We start from the raw sequence: 15006 nt of genomic DNA on the forward strand, positions 1-15006 counted from the left end.
CGCTGGAGTAGACTCGTTGTTGTGCTCCATTTTCGGGTTGTTGCTCTTGTACAGAAATTAAGATAGAGAGAAAACTCGTTAAAACAAGTGGTGCAAATGAAAATGACGTGCAAATAACGTATATATAGTGTTTCGAAAATTAAATAAAATAAAAAATAAAAAATCGGCTGGCCGATCGCTCGCCGATCGGGTGCCTGCAATGGCGGCCAGCCGATCGGCGAGCGCATCGGCTAGCGCCTGGGAATCGGCGTGAGCTCGCCGTTTTTCTCACCGATTTGGCGCTCGCCTGCTGCAATGGTTCGGCGAGCAGACCGGCCAGCGCCAGGAATCGGCTAGTCGATCCGCTCGCCGCAATTGTGGATGCTCTAATATGAGCCAATGGAGTGATGGCCATGGTTGCAAAGATAAGAATCTTTCCATCAAACTACAGGTATGAAAAATTAATTAATCCCATTTGAGTTGAGTTTCGAGTTCTCTATAGCCAAAGTCCAAAACAGTTTTAGGTGTTTCAAATTGAAGTATGAACTACATAAATAGTCCTCAACTTTGTATTTTTCCATTTTGCTATGTCAATATTCTTTGGACTTTAAAAATATCATGGGTGGTCTCTGGATTAAAGGATAATGTCATATGTGCTACTTTTTCACTATTCATCCTATTTTTCAAACGAAAATGCCCCAATGGAGAGCAATTTTGTCCATTCATACAATTGGGGTATCTGAGTATTGGATGGATATGATATTTACTCTATCTCACTCTTTAGAGCATCACCATCCATGCTCTTGCCAAAGTGCATGGATGTGAGCCAGGACCCACTTTTATTCATTTTTTACTCTCTGCTCTTTGGCAAGAGCACAACATCCACATCCATGCTCTTCCGCAAGGACATGCTCAAGGGTCCCACCATTCTATTATTCAATTTAAATAAAAACATCTCAACAATATTAAAATGCATTAAAAATACCCAACATATTATTACTAATTACTAAAAAATTTAAAAATTACATAATTAAAATCCTAAAAATTTAAAAATTACACAATTAAAGTCCGAAAAATTAAAATTTACATAATTTAAATCATAAAAATTAAAAATTACATAATTAAATTCATAAAATTTAAAAAACCCACTAATCGTGGCCGAATTTCACCCAAATGGATGATAAATCTGTGTATTTATAGATGATTTTGGGATTAAATTTTTTTAAAAAAAATTCAAAAAAATAAAACGGCTATATTTATTGGAATCCGAAAATAATTTTTTTTAATTTTTGATATTATTTTCAATTTTTTAAAAAAAAGATAATGCCAACGGCCAATAGAAACGCGCCACGTCGCCCTGCTCAGCGGCACGGACGTGCTCGATGCATCGAGCATAGCCGTGCCGTTGGCAAGAGCATAGCGGCGCACGGACGCCGTCCTTCCCTACAAGCACCAAAATATGATATTTTCATATAGTTTGGGTGCCTGCAATGATATTTTTACTTCATTTTTTCAATCGCTTTATGTCAAACCCTCTTTCTCTAAAATTTTTAAAAATAGAAATACAATGAAATTCTTAAATATATTAATTATAAAAAAATAACAATTATTAAATTTAATCATCAAAATGATTTGTAGATAAATTCAATTTTGATTGAGGTTTGATTATTTTTTAATATTAAACATTTTAAAATAATTAAATGATTTGTAACCAAACGAGATAGTTAAAAATAAAATACATATACCAAACCTTAATTTTAAAAAAAATCATATAAAAAAAATAAAGAACGCAAAAATATCCAAAAAATATTTAGAGTTGAAGTGTAAAAAGAGAGTATTAAAATAAAAAATATTAGAATTCCAAATATTTATAAATTTGGGAATCTTCACCCACTACACACACAAACAAACACACAATTTGCGCGCATGCAAACACACACTGCACACACAATGCGCACACGCACATCGAGCAATGTGCAAATTGAGCATGGTGATGAGGTGTCGAGCCCTAGGGCAGGGGTTTTGGGCCTCGGGGCGGGGGTTCGAGCTCTGGTGGGGGGTTTGGAGCCAATTAGCGACGTCATCTAATTGGGACGAAGGCGACTAAAGGTAGGGGACGAGGCGGAATAAGCCTAGAGCCCCCTACACCTCCATCGAGAATATTTAATATGGATATTGGTTGATAGTCGTACATTTCAACACTATGCATGTGACGCTAGAACAAGTGGGGTGGGATCCTCTGCTGTGCATTTCAGCATAGCAGCCCCTGCTGCTCCATACAAACAATTAAAATAATATATATTTATTTATTTTATTTTATTTAATTTCTTTAATTATTTTATTTCTTTGTGTGGAGCAGCAGGAGCTACAGTGCTGAAATGCACAGCAGAGGATCCCCACCCAGAACAAATTGGAGTCAAATAAGGTCCTCTATTGAGCATCTCAACTGTGATAGCGCCATTGCAATAATGTTTTTTAGTATTTTTTTAGAATTTTTTATTATGTAATTTTAATATTTAGGAATTTTTTGTTATGTCATTTTTAGAAATTTTAATATGTAATTTTTGGTTTTTTAATTAAGTATTTTAAATAAAATATTTTTTAATTAGTTGCATTTGTAAATTAAAAAAATAAAGTAATTGGAACCATGAAAAGTTAAGAGAATGGAAGATGTAATTAAAAGGAAAAATTGAAGATAATTTATAATAGAAATATCTAGGAACAAATAGAATATATACGAAAAAATAGAGACTTCTAGAGAAGATAAGAAAAAATAGGATGAAAATTTAGAACAAATGAATATGTAGTCTATAGGGGTGTAATAAAATACAAACTCTCTAAAATACAAACTATACAAACTTTAATCATACTCACTTAATACAATTAATCAACGGTTAATATAAGAGATTTTTCTAATGTCAACATTTTGACATCGAAAAACCAGAATTTGGACACCCTCGTCGACAGAATTTGTACACTTCGTACATCCCCCGGTGACATAATTTGTACATTCCGTTGACATCGACCCCCGGTGACAGAATTTGTACATTCCGTTGACATCGACCCCCGGTGACAGAATTTGTACAGTCCGTTGACATAATTTGTACACTCCGGTGACATAGTTTGTATAGTTTGTATTTTAGAGAGTTTGTATTTGATCACACCTCGTAGTCTATATGTATGATTCTATTGTAAACATTTAGCAAATGTTATGTTTTGCACCTCCACAAGGCACAATGCTCTTTGCACCTACACAAGGAACAGTGCTCTTTATACTCAAGTCAACACTGCTGCTACTAGACCTCAAGAAAACTCCCATGGATCTACATCTCATCATCAAGTCGGTCTTTCTTCTCATGGGGTACAATTGAGTGTGTCTGCACCCGCTCAAACCCAAGCCTGTGTAGTTCAGAGCCCAACTACACTCAGTGGCCTCTTCTCATGGGATACACTCGGAACGTGATGCTTCCAAGAGTGGATATGGTATTGACAAGGAAGCAGCAAAAGGATATGACGATTCAAATTTTGCCACAAATGTTGACAGTAGGAAATCCCAAACATTATATATATTCACTCTTTATGGATCATCTGTGTCTTGGAAGTCAGTGCTGCAGTCAGTGGTGGCTCTATCTACAACCGAGGCAGAATACATGGCACTCACAGAGGTTGTGAAAGAAAGTTTTTGGCTGAAGGGGATTCTAAGTGATTTTGGAGTTCATCATAACTGTCTACTGTGATAGCAGCAGTGCCATAAGCTTGACAAAGCATCAGATCTTCCATGAAAGGAGCAAACATATTGACATTCGATTGCATTTGATTAGAGATGAAATAGCAAAAGGGGAAGTAAAAGTGCAAAAGATTGGGACAGATGACAATCCTGCAGACGTGCTCACAAAGGTTTTGCCAGTTTCTAAGTATTTGCATTGCTTGGATGTGGTGAAGGTTCTTCAAAGGTAAAGAAAGAGGTGAAGGTACGGATATTGGTCATGCTGCAACCAGGGTGGAGATTTGTTGGAAATAAGGTTGGTTTTGATGACCAGAAAAATCAGCCGCACTCCAGAAGCTTCGAGTCCTTGGGAGCAGAAACGGTTAAAGGGAATCAGTTATGAGAAGTTTATTTGTTAGTCAGTTTCAAGAGCTGATTTGAGTTGAGAGCTGATATATAAAAGGCTGCTCAACGGATAGACAAATATAGAGAGTTCAAGATTGAAAGATTCATCAAGAGTTGAAAGATTCATCAAGAGAAGTTGAGTTTCTTCTTTGAGTGAGTGAGAAAAACACTTGTATCATCCAGCAAAGTCGCATCTTTCTTGATTGAGGTTTTATAGATTAGATTGCGTGAGTATTAGATGAGAGTGCGTAGCTCATTCTTGAAGATTGTCTTGTATCTGTTCCAAAACCGTGATTAATATAGCCCCCCGTGGACATAGGTTCTAAGTAACTGAACCACGTATAGTATATCTCGTGTCATTTTACTTTCTTGCTGGTCTGTTATTTGAGCTAGCTCTTGGTTCTTGCTGTGGATTGAGAATCGAGTTGTCAGTAATTATCAATCTCGGACACAATCCTCACAATATATATAATCCATTCAACAATGCTTTCGTCAGTGGATCATCTATGTCCTCACCAGAATTTGATTCTATTAATCCATTCAGTTATGCCACCATTTTCCTTGTCACAAGGAGTCCCTGGATCATCTATGTTCTTACGGATGTGTACGAAACATACATGGGAAAATAGCAACGATGATGCATGCATTTCTAGCAATCGGGAGATGCTGCCCTTCTACAACTCGATTATTTTGAAGTAATGTTCGAAGCAGATAGTGGCTTTGCCATTCTTTGCCAATAAAACCTGTAAACAACAACAATGATGGTTGGTTTATGAGTAAATTCCAATATTGAGGAAAAAAAACCGTTGTTACATTAGTTTTCAAAAAATTAATGGAGTCGTGTATCACACGGAGATGGATATTAGTAGTTATAATATTGAGCATCTTCACGCACTACATACACAAACAAACACACACTTCGAGCGCCTGTGCAAATCGAGCCCGGTGATGAGGTGTCCATCCCCCGTGACAAGGGGTTTCAGGCTCTGGTGCGGGGGGTTGGGAGCCCGTTCGCGACGTCGTCCGAAATAAGCCAAGAGCCGTACATTTCGACACCATCCATATGATGCTTGAACAAATTGGAGTCAAATAAGCTCTTTATTGAGCCGTTGCAATAATTTTTTTAGTATTTTTTAGAATGTTTTATTATGTAATTAGGATTTTTCATTTATGTAATTTTTAGAATTTTAATATGTAAATTTTGGTTTTTTAATTAGTTTCATTTGTAAATTAAAAAAAATAAAATAATTGGAACTATAAATACTTAAGAGAATGGACATTGTTATCTCTTAATCTCAATATACATAACATATTCTTCAAATTTTAACATATTAATGAATTTATCTTTTTTCATGTATTGTTATTGGAAAACAAATTACTTCTACAAAGCTATTCTCGAATTTTTTTAGTTAACTATACAGATCTATAGTCCTTTACTCGTACAAAAAAATGTAATAGTATGAACACATTGTCACGTATCTAAGTCAATCACAATAATAAAAAGGGGTAAATGGTTACACTTAGAGAGATTACATCGATTATATGAAACCTTCTCGCCTAATACTAATCTTAACTCGATTTGTATGTTGTTGTCTATTGAGAAGTTTGACTGATGAACGCCGAGATGACTTTCTTTAATGGAAGTCTTCAGAAGACCATTTACATGTAATGTCCTGGAAGTTATAAAGTTAAGGATAATAAACACATGATTTTGGAAGCTTAAGAAGTCAATATATGGTTTCAAGTCTCAAGCAGACCTCCAAATCATTGAATAAGTACTATTTTGATCAGACTGTTAAGTCATTTAAATTTGAAGGTACAAAATATTAATTTTTTTTAAAAAAAAGATATACATATTTGTAACATAATGACCCGCCAATCACACTAACAAACAAAGAAAGATATAAAGTAAGAGACTAGGATTTTTGGCATTTTTATTGGCTTGACCTTGACATCATAATCCCATTTCAAATAGTGTCATTATGAATCTATAAATTTAAATATTTTTTCAGAATATAAAGCATTCTTTTTCTAGGACTCAAGAACGGGCTAGTGGGCTGAAAGTTGCAAAGGGAATGCGCCATTATTTTAGGAATTAAGCCCACAAATATAAAGCCTATTATTCATCAGCACAGAAATTAAATAAAATAGACAAAAATAAAATAACGTTTCATTACATTGGCTCGAAAGCAGCATCGGTTCTAAGCCGCCACCTCCGCTCCGCCACCGCGCACCGCCCCGACCCGCCGCTCGCCGTGAAGGAACTAACCACCACGATCCTCAACCATGTCCGCCTCGGCCGCCTCCCGAAAGCAATCTCTATCCTCTTCTCTTCCGAGACGCCTCTGCCTTTCTCAATGTACGCTCATCTCTTCCGAATCTGCGCTTCGAGCAAGGCAATAATCGAGACCCGGAAGCTCGAATCCCATCTCGTCACCTTCAACCCCGACCCTCCCGCCTTCCTGCTCAACCGGGCCATCGAGAGCTACGGCAGATGCAACTGCGTGAACGATGCGGAGGAGCTGTTCGACGAAATGCCGAGCCGAGACGAGACGGGACGGCGGCTCTTGGAACGCGATGCTCACCGCGTATTCGAGGAACGGGAAGACCGAAGAAGCGTTGGACTTGTTCGCCGTGATGATTGGGGAAGGGGTTTCTGCTTCCGAGGTCACTTTCGCTAACGTTCTCGCCTCTTGCGGCAGCAAATTGGACGTCTGGCTTTCCAGGCAGGTGCACTCTCTCGTTGCGAAATACGGATTTTCGGGCAATGTTATCTTGGAGAGCTCGATTGTGGATGTGTATGGGAAATGCGGGGCGATGATCGATGCGAGGAGGATGTTTGATGAGATTGAGTATCCAAATGTTGTGTCTTGGAATGTGATAGTTCGGAGGTATCTCGAATTTGGGGAGGGAAACGAGGCCGTGGGAATGTTTTCGAGGATGTTGAGATTGAACTTGAAGCCGATGAATTATACTGTTTCTAACGCGATTCTTGCTTGTTCGAGTTTTGGGGGATTGACGGAGGGTGTTCAAATTCATGGATTCTGTTGTAAGATCAACATGGATCGTGATGGAGTGGTTTCGAATACTCTGATTGATATGTATGCTAAATGTGGAGATTTGGAGAGTGCAAGAACCATTTTTGATCTGCCTTGTTCCAAAAATGTGATCAGTTATACTTCAATGGTGTCAGCTTGTGCTATCAGTGGAAGAATGTCCGAAGCTAGGGAGCTATTTGATGAGATGCCTGAATGGACCGTGATATCTTGGAACGTGATGCTGGCAGGGTACACTCGCACCTCGGACTGGGAAAAGGCGTTGGAGTTTCTAATATTGATGCGTAGAAGCACGAGAGATGTGGATCACGTCACGCTTGGGTTGTTCTTGAACATATGTGCAGCGATCCCGGATATGAATCTAGGAAAGCAAGTGCACAGATACGCCTATAGACATGGCTTCTGCTCCAACGTTTTCGTTGGGAATGCCCTTCTTGACATGTATGGGAAGTGTGGGAACTTGATTGGCACGAGGAATTGTTTCTCCACGATGAGCCATTCGAGAGACGAGGTCTCTTGGAACGTGCTGTTGACAAGCTTTGCGCGTCGTGGGATGAGCGAGCAGGCAATGCTGGTGTTCTCAGAGATGCTAGGCGAGGCCCAGCCGAGCAAGTTCACGTTTGGGACAATGCTGGCTGCGTGCGCAAACATATTCGCGCTCGACACGGGAAAACAGATTCACGCCTTCATGATCAGTCACGGCTACGACATCGATGTAGTTATGACCGGAGCTCTGGTCGATATGTACTCAAAATGCCGCAACATTGCCTACGCCACGAGGGTGTTCAACGGGGCCTCCCGCAAGGACGTGAACTCGATGATTTTGGGGTGCTTGCACAATGGGATGAGTGGGCGTGTGTTCGAGCTGCTGGATGCGATGGAGGAGGAGGGCGTTAGGCCTGACCACAACACGTTCCGAGGGGCGTTGCGGGCTTGTGTCTGCAATGGGCGTGTGGAGTTGGGGGCAAAGCTGTTTGAATCGATGAGTGAGAATTACTATCTGTTGCCTCATTTGGAGGATTATGAGTCCATGATTGAGTTGTACGGTGAGAATGGGTTGATGGATGAGCTTGAGGCTTTTCTGAAGAAGTTGCCCTTTGAGCCTACTGCAGCAATGCTCATCAAAGTGTTTGATTTTAGTCGAAAGTACAAGTGGTTGAAGCTGGGAGAGTGGGCTGCTGATCGACTCAATGAGTTGAATCCTTCGGTTCCATTCCTATTTCAAATTGTTGATGATGAATGATGATATTGATATCTAACAAGTCTAAAATTTGTAGTTGAGCCGAGTGGTAGAGTTGACTAGTGCATAATGACAAATTCATGAAACGAAACTCGTGGGGTTGGATGCTAGAAAGAAGGTCGTTGTTGACATCGGAAGGGGGTGGTGCGGCGACTGTCGCCGGCTATGGATGGCGGAGCAAGAATGGAAGTGAACCCCAACCTTTGGAGTTGGAGGTGACGCACCATAGAGTTGGGGGCAACTCCAAAGGTGCACGAGTGTAGTTTTCCGGTAATAAGTGTGTGTGTCTAAGTAATTTCTACTATTACTTCTTTCGTCTCTTAAAAGTATAAACTTTCAAAGATGCACGAGGTTTAATATACCAATTGGAAAAGCAAGGGAAATAGAGAAAATCATCGTTGAGTATTGAAAGGTTAATTTTTTATATAATTATTTATATTATCAAAATAGTCGATGAGTGTTTTATCGGACCAACTACGTGCTGACTAATTAGATTATGATTTTATCGGACTAAGAAATTCCAATCATAATCCTCTAATTTTAGCGGGTCATTTGGATTAGTCCACAAATTTCGGAATACGCTGACATCCCTAGCTAGCGTCCACCAATGGATAATTTTCAACGTTTTTTTGGTTGTGACTAAAAGTACTACTGTAGCATGAGATGAGAGTCACACGTGACATGGTTGTGGGATTGTTCTATCGCTATCCGCAAGTATGTCCAATCCCTCACGATTTGTAACGTGTGTGGTTTCTCATCACTATCAATTCAAACAAATTTGAATTCCATTATTTGGAGATCACATTTAAAGCATGGGTGTAAAGCTTATCATGATGTAAAGAATAGAAATCATGAAAATAATTATTCTATGTAATAAACTCGTTTTAAATAATGATTTAGTGATGAAGTGAATATTCAATGTCAAATATATTGTATTACGATAAACTTTTAATTTCAAAGTGTGGTTTATCACTTCTATTGCACAAGAACTACGATTTTAATCCATTATACTCCCTCCGTCTAACTAAAGGTCAAGAGACTGAACGACATTATTTTTTTTAATTTTTAGTATTTTAATTTGTAATTATTCGGGTACTTTAATTAATGTTTTTAATTAAAATGTTTTTTAAAATGAAATGTTTTTTTTAATTGAAGAAATGAAATAGTTAAAAGATGAGATGGTTTGGAGATAGAGGGTTGCAAGTGCTATCTCTTGACGAAGAGATGGATTAAAAAGTGGTGTTTGACCCGTAAATAGTGTAGAGATGAGATGAATTGGAGATAGAATGGAGATAGAGCTGGGGATGCTCTTACTTTATCCTCACTTTCTTACTTTATTCTCTATATCCCTCCTACTTTTTTCATATCTCATACTTTATTCTCTCCACTTAAATGAATAAATATCATTTTCTTAAATACCGTGTCCAAAAGAAATTCATCAAGTCATAAAAAATATTATTTTCTTAAATACCATGCCCAAAAGAAATATAGTTACTGCTATAAAAATTCAATAATATTACCTCAGGTCATAAAAATTAATCATATTTTTTTCATTTTGGGTCTTCTGTCAAAATTAATCTCAACCTATTTTTTCTTCCATCTTATTTTATTCTCTTTCCATTAACTCATAAAACAATGATACATAAATTTTATGCCGAAAAATAAATGTTTCATATTCACTAGGATATAGGGCATATATATATTTACACGTGTGCCATATTCAATAATATTAGTAGCACATGCTGATCTGGATATAACTAATTTATTGAAAAGCTCCCTAGACAGCTAGACTTGGGTGCTCTCTACCCATATATATTGAATTAAATCCAGACCAATATACCTATTCTTGAATTCCATTTATTGTGATAATAGTCAGCAACTCAGCACACACACATTATTGTGGGATCTTGCAAAATATGGGGTCATGGTTAGCAAGATCAAGAAATATTCAATATTTGCTCAAGAGAAACATTTGTTTATTTGATAAGAAGTGTTCATCAACTCACTCTTTCTTACATACAAATTCTTCTTACAAAACCTTGCCTACTTGCAAAACCCCTCATGGATTCTGCGCCTCCGTTTTGTCGTTTCGACGGTCGGAATCTTCCATGGTCGGAAAACAAGCTCAAGCTGATGATGATGAGGATGTTGATGATGGAAATCAGGTAACTAATTTTATCTCACTTAAATGTAATTTAATTTATGGGAATTTCAGAAAAATCGAAACTGTGTATTTGAATTTAAAAGTAACAAAAAGGATCACGTGTAAATACATGAAATGTTGAATAGGACTGTATATTACTCCCTCCGACCCACAAAGATTGTCTCACTTTGACTAGACACAGATTTTAAGAAATGTAATGAAAAGTGAGTTGAAAAATTAGTTGAATGTGGTTCCTACTTTTATATATTAGTTTTATAATAGAATGTGAGTAGAAATGAGTTGATGACAAATTTTGTGAGACGGACGAAAATGAAAAAATGAGACCATCTTTGTGGGTTGGAGGGAGTAATGTTTATCTATAGATGGAAGAAATCAATGTGAAGATTATTGTCAGGAAACTACTGAAATAATAAATCTATGTTCTATTATGAGTTGATGCAATAAATGTTTTTGTATCTGTCAGTTTTCGAATTTTGTTTTTTTTTTTCAAGTTCTGTGAATTAAATCGGTCTTGCAATTGCAAGAAAAATTAAGAAGATAGATATGTTGATATTACAAAGTTTATGCCTACATGTGTGACTATCGCGTGTCTCTCTCTCTTTTGTTTATTTGGATGAGTATGGATTATTGAAGACCTTTCTAAGTATTGGAAAGAAAGAAAGTTGTTATATGATAGGTCAGCTTACTTAAAAGCATTCACAATTTAATTTATAGCACCCACTTATGAAATCTATTTAATTTATTTAAAAGTTTTATTTTATCAAACCTCATGTGATACAATAAGAATTTACATTATTATTACCGTGTCCATGAAAAATTGTCATGATGGTAAATGTACTAGTTTTTTAATGTGTGATTGATAAAATATAAGTGACAAAAATAGTGGTTGAAATATGAGAAAGAAAAATAAAATATGGTTGAAGTGGTGGACCACATAGATATACATTGTAAATAATTAGATGTATGATTATAATAAAATGTGAAAGTTTTCATAAATAGATAAAGGATAATTTTGATGAACGAACAAAAAATTGAAAAAACATGATTATTTATCTGGGATGGACGAAGTATACTTAATAAGGGCTAATACGCTGCAAAACTAGAAATCATCCCATCTTTAAAGTTAGCGTCTAAGGGCCCATTCGGTTTGAAGATTATTCTCGTAATTGAATAGATATCATATTTTGTTCATGAGATTGAATCTTCAAACTTAATCCTAGATGGATAATCATATAATAATGAGTCATAGTCATCTCCTCCAAAGAAAAAAATCTCACAACTTAATTCTAAATAGATAATCATATGATAATGAATCATAGCAATAATAGATAAATTTTTGGAATAACCCTATCTTTAAATTAGCATATTTTATACAGATAAGTAAAATCTAACCAACTGTAAGCCCATTAGCCCAATAAAAGCCCATTCAACTTTTTCATGGTAATTTTCTATTTGACACTATATTTTACATATAACATGGATGTTAAATAATTAGATTACATTGTGATTACGGATGCTAGCTATATGTATTTAAATGCCAACTTATTTATGTACTACTATAAATTTATCAGAGCATAGAATTTCCTGGTGGAAGAGTTGGATTCACTACTCAAATGGAATTCATTTCAGAAGTTACTGACAAAAGAGTGCCTTGTTATCGTCTTCTTGATGATGATGGCTTTCTCATTTCAGGCACTACATTTGAGCAGGTAATTTACTATCAAAATAGACATTTTGTTATCCACATTTTTAAAGAGTAAATTTTGACCAAACTTACTCTAAAGGGTAAAATAGTAATAACAACTACTTTCTTCGTCCATAACTACTTAGTAGTATCATTTTTTCATTTGGTATGTCCACAAAAATTAGTCTTTTTTTCTTTTTGACACACGTTTAGCTGGACAAAGAAACGGCGGTGAGGATGTACGAAAAAATGGTGAGTCTTCAAATAATGGATACAATCTTCTACGAAGCGCAACGACAAGGCAGGCTGTCGTTTTACTTGACCTCAACAGGAGAGGAGGCCATCAACATTGCAACAGCTGCTGCTCTCTCGCCTGATGACATTATATTGCCACAGGTAAATAGATTAAAAACTATCCTTCAAACTATTTACCTATGGCAATAGACTTTTTGAAGGATAGTTTTTGCTTGAACTATAAAAATGGGTTGTTATGACAAGTCTTTGTTTGTTTGTTTGATCATGATCAGTATCGGGAGCCCGGGATTCTGCTATGGCGCGGTTTCAGCATGGAAGAGTTTGCGAGCCAATGCTTTGGGACTAAAGATGGTCATGGGAAAGGCAGGCAGATGCCAATACATTATGGCTCTAAGAGCCACAATTTCTTCACTGTTTCCTCACCAATCGCGTAAGTTAGTTGTCTCGGCTTCTTCATGTTCAAAACGACGTTGTTTTAACGCTGGAGCGTTGTGTATGCCAGGACGCAGCTGCCTCAAGCTGCGGGCGTCGCTTACTCTCTTAAGATGGACGGGAAGGAAGCATGCGCGGTTGCTTTCACCGGGGATGGTGGCACCAGCGAGGTATTCTTGTAAATACGTAAATTATTTTCAAATTTTATTGTTGAACTAATTTTCCTTTTCTAGTATTAGGAATGTACTCTCTTCGTCTCACTAAATGTGAAGTATTTGCTTTATGACACGAGAATTTATGCATTATTGTTTATGAAGTAAGTGTAGAGAATAAAATAGCGATAATGTTGTAAATGTTTCCATTTTAGAAAATGAATCACTTTTGGCAGGACAACCCAAAAAGAAAATGTGTAACTACGACAGAGAGTATTATCGAGAGCTTTCCAATTTACGTACATTCGAATTTCACTCCTAAATCGGAAAAATTAGGTTATTTGTCAAATGAAGTATTAAAAATTCATGTATTTTAAAAATATACTTTGCCGAGTGAGCTATGAAATGTCTTATTTAGCCATGAAATGTATAGCTATATATGAAATTGATAAGGTATTTTTATATATTTTCCTATCCAAAAATAAAAGATATTTGACATATGTTGTAAAATGTTTGATAGGGAGATTTTCATGCTGCAATGAATTTTGCAGCAGTGATGGAAGCACCTGTGTTGTTTATATGCCGCAACAATGGATGGGCTATAAGCACCCCAATTTCACAGCAGTTTAGAAGTAACATAAATATACTAATGTTTATTTACATTTTATTCACAAAAAACTATCAAGTTGTGATCATCAATTGTGTCTTGCAGGCGATGGTGTGGTTGTGAAGGGGCAGGCGTATGGAATTCGGAGCATTCGTGTCGACGGGAACGATGCTCTCGCTGTTTATAGTGCGATACGTGCAGCTCGGGAGATGGTTGTGCATGAACAGAAGCCCGTGCTAGTCGAGGTAAATATAAATGTAGGAGTTGTGTATTTCGGTAATTAGGTAGAACGTGCTTCAAAAAACTAACAAGTTGTTCACTAAGGTGATGTTTAGTGTGTTAGACATGTTATTAGTGCGATACTTACGACATGCAATAAACCAAGATGAACTTTGTCTAGATTTAAATAAGTCAAAGATGACTGAAGTGAGATAGATAACCGTGATATATTATTGAACTTTTAGGAAAAAGGATAAAAATAAATATGCGACCAGTAAAGGCAACCAAACGACCCCTAGGACCTTACTCAACTGAATTAGGTTGGTTATTTTCAACTGTGTGTGTTTTACCAACTAAATTATGATTCATCTCGTAAATGCTTAGGCACTTACATATCGAGTAGGGCACCATTCGACATCAGACGATTCTACCAAATACCGACCAGTGAGCGAGATTGAGCAATGGAAAAGTATCGGGAATCCAATGACCAGATTTAGGAACTGGGTTAAAGCAAATGGTTGGTGGACAGACGAGCGGGAAATCGAGCTTCGTGTGGCCATCCGGAAACAAGTAGTTTTCTCGACGCATTAAATTCATACGTATATTTTATCGATCTAATAAGCTCGGCTGACTGCATTGCAGGTGTTGAAGGCCATTCAAGTCGCGGAAAAAACACAGAAACCGTCTCTTGAAGATTTGTTCAGCGATGTGTATGACAAGCTTCCCTCAAATTTGCAAGAACAAGAGAGATCTCTGAGAGAAACCATCAACAATTATAAACAAGATTTCCCAACTGATGTGCCTCTCTAAGTTCCTTATTCACAATATACAATGATGTGCAGAGATGAGACTGGAATTAGTAAATGCATTATTGGAGTTGTAACAATCAAATTCTCAATGTATTGATTCAAAGAGAAACATCTAATAAACTTTTGCCCGATAATCAAACTTGTTTCTTTTTGTTTTATATTTATTTATTTAGTACTCCCTACTTTTTAATGAAGATATTGTACATCTTGAATGACATGCGATTTGAAGAAGTATTGTTTAATGTATTAAGTAAAGAAAATGTATTCGTAAAAATAATTTGAGTAGTAACAAACAGAG

The 15006-nt window shown here is 36.8% G+C and overlaps 1 protein-coding gene and 1 pseudogene across 1 annotated transcript; both read left to right on the forward strand.

Moving 5' to 3' along the window:
• The first annotated feature begins 3629 nt into the window (after positions 1-3629).
• On the forward strand, positions 3630-8693 carry LOC121780158 (annotated as a pseudogene).
• A 1563-nt stretch (positions 8694-10256) lies between these two features.
• Positions 10257-14832, forward strand: LOC121778616 (2-oxoisovalerate dehydrogenase subunit alpha 1, mitochondrial-like). Its single transcript, XM_042175999.1, has 9 exons — positions 10257-10551; positions 12122-12259; positions 12448-12630; positions 12762-12919; positions 12992-13091; positions 13594-13705; positions 13786-13925; positions 14284-14469; positions 14542-14832. The coding sequence occupies exons 1-9, from the start codon at positions 10303-10305 to the stop codon at positions 14707-14709; spliced, it is 1434 nt and encodes a 477-aa protein (XP_042031933.1). The 5' UTR covers positions 10257-10302; the 3' UTR covers positions 14710-14832.
• The last annotated feature ends 174 nt before the right edge of the window (positions 14833-15006 follow it).

This window comes from Salvia splendens, chromosome 19, assembly GCF_004379255.2.
Source record: "Salvia splendens isolate huo1 chromosome 19, SspV2, whole genome shotgun sequence".
NCBI classification, from domain to species: Eukaryota; Viridiplantae; Streptophyta; class Magnoliopsida; order Lamiales; family Lamiaceae; genus Salvia; species Salvia splendens.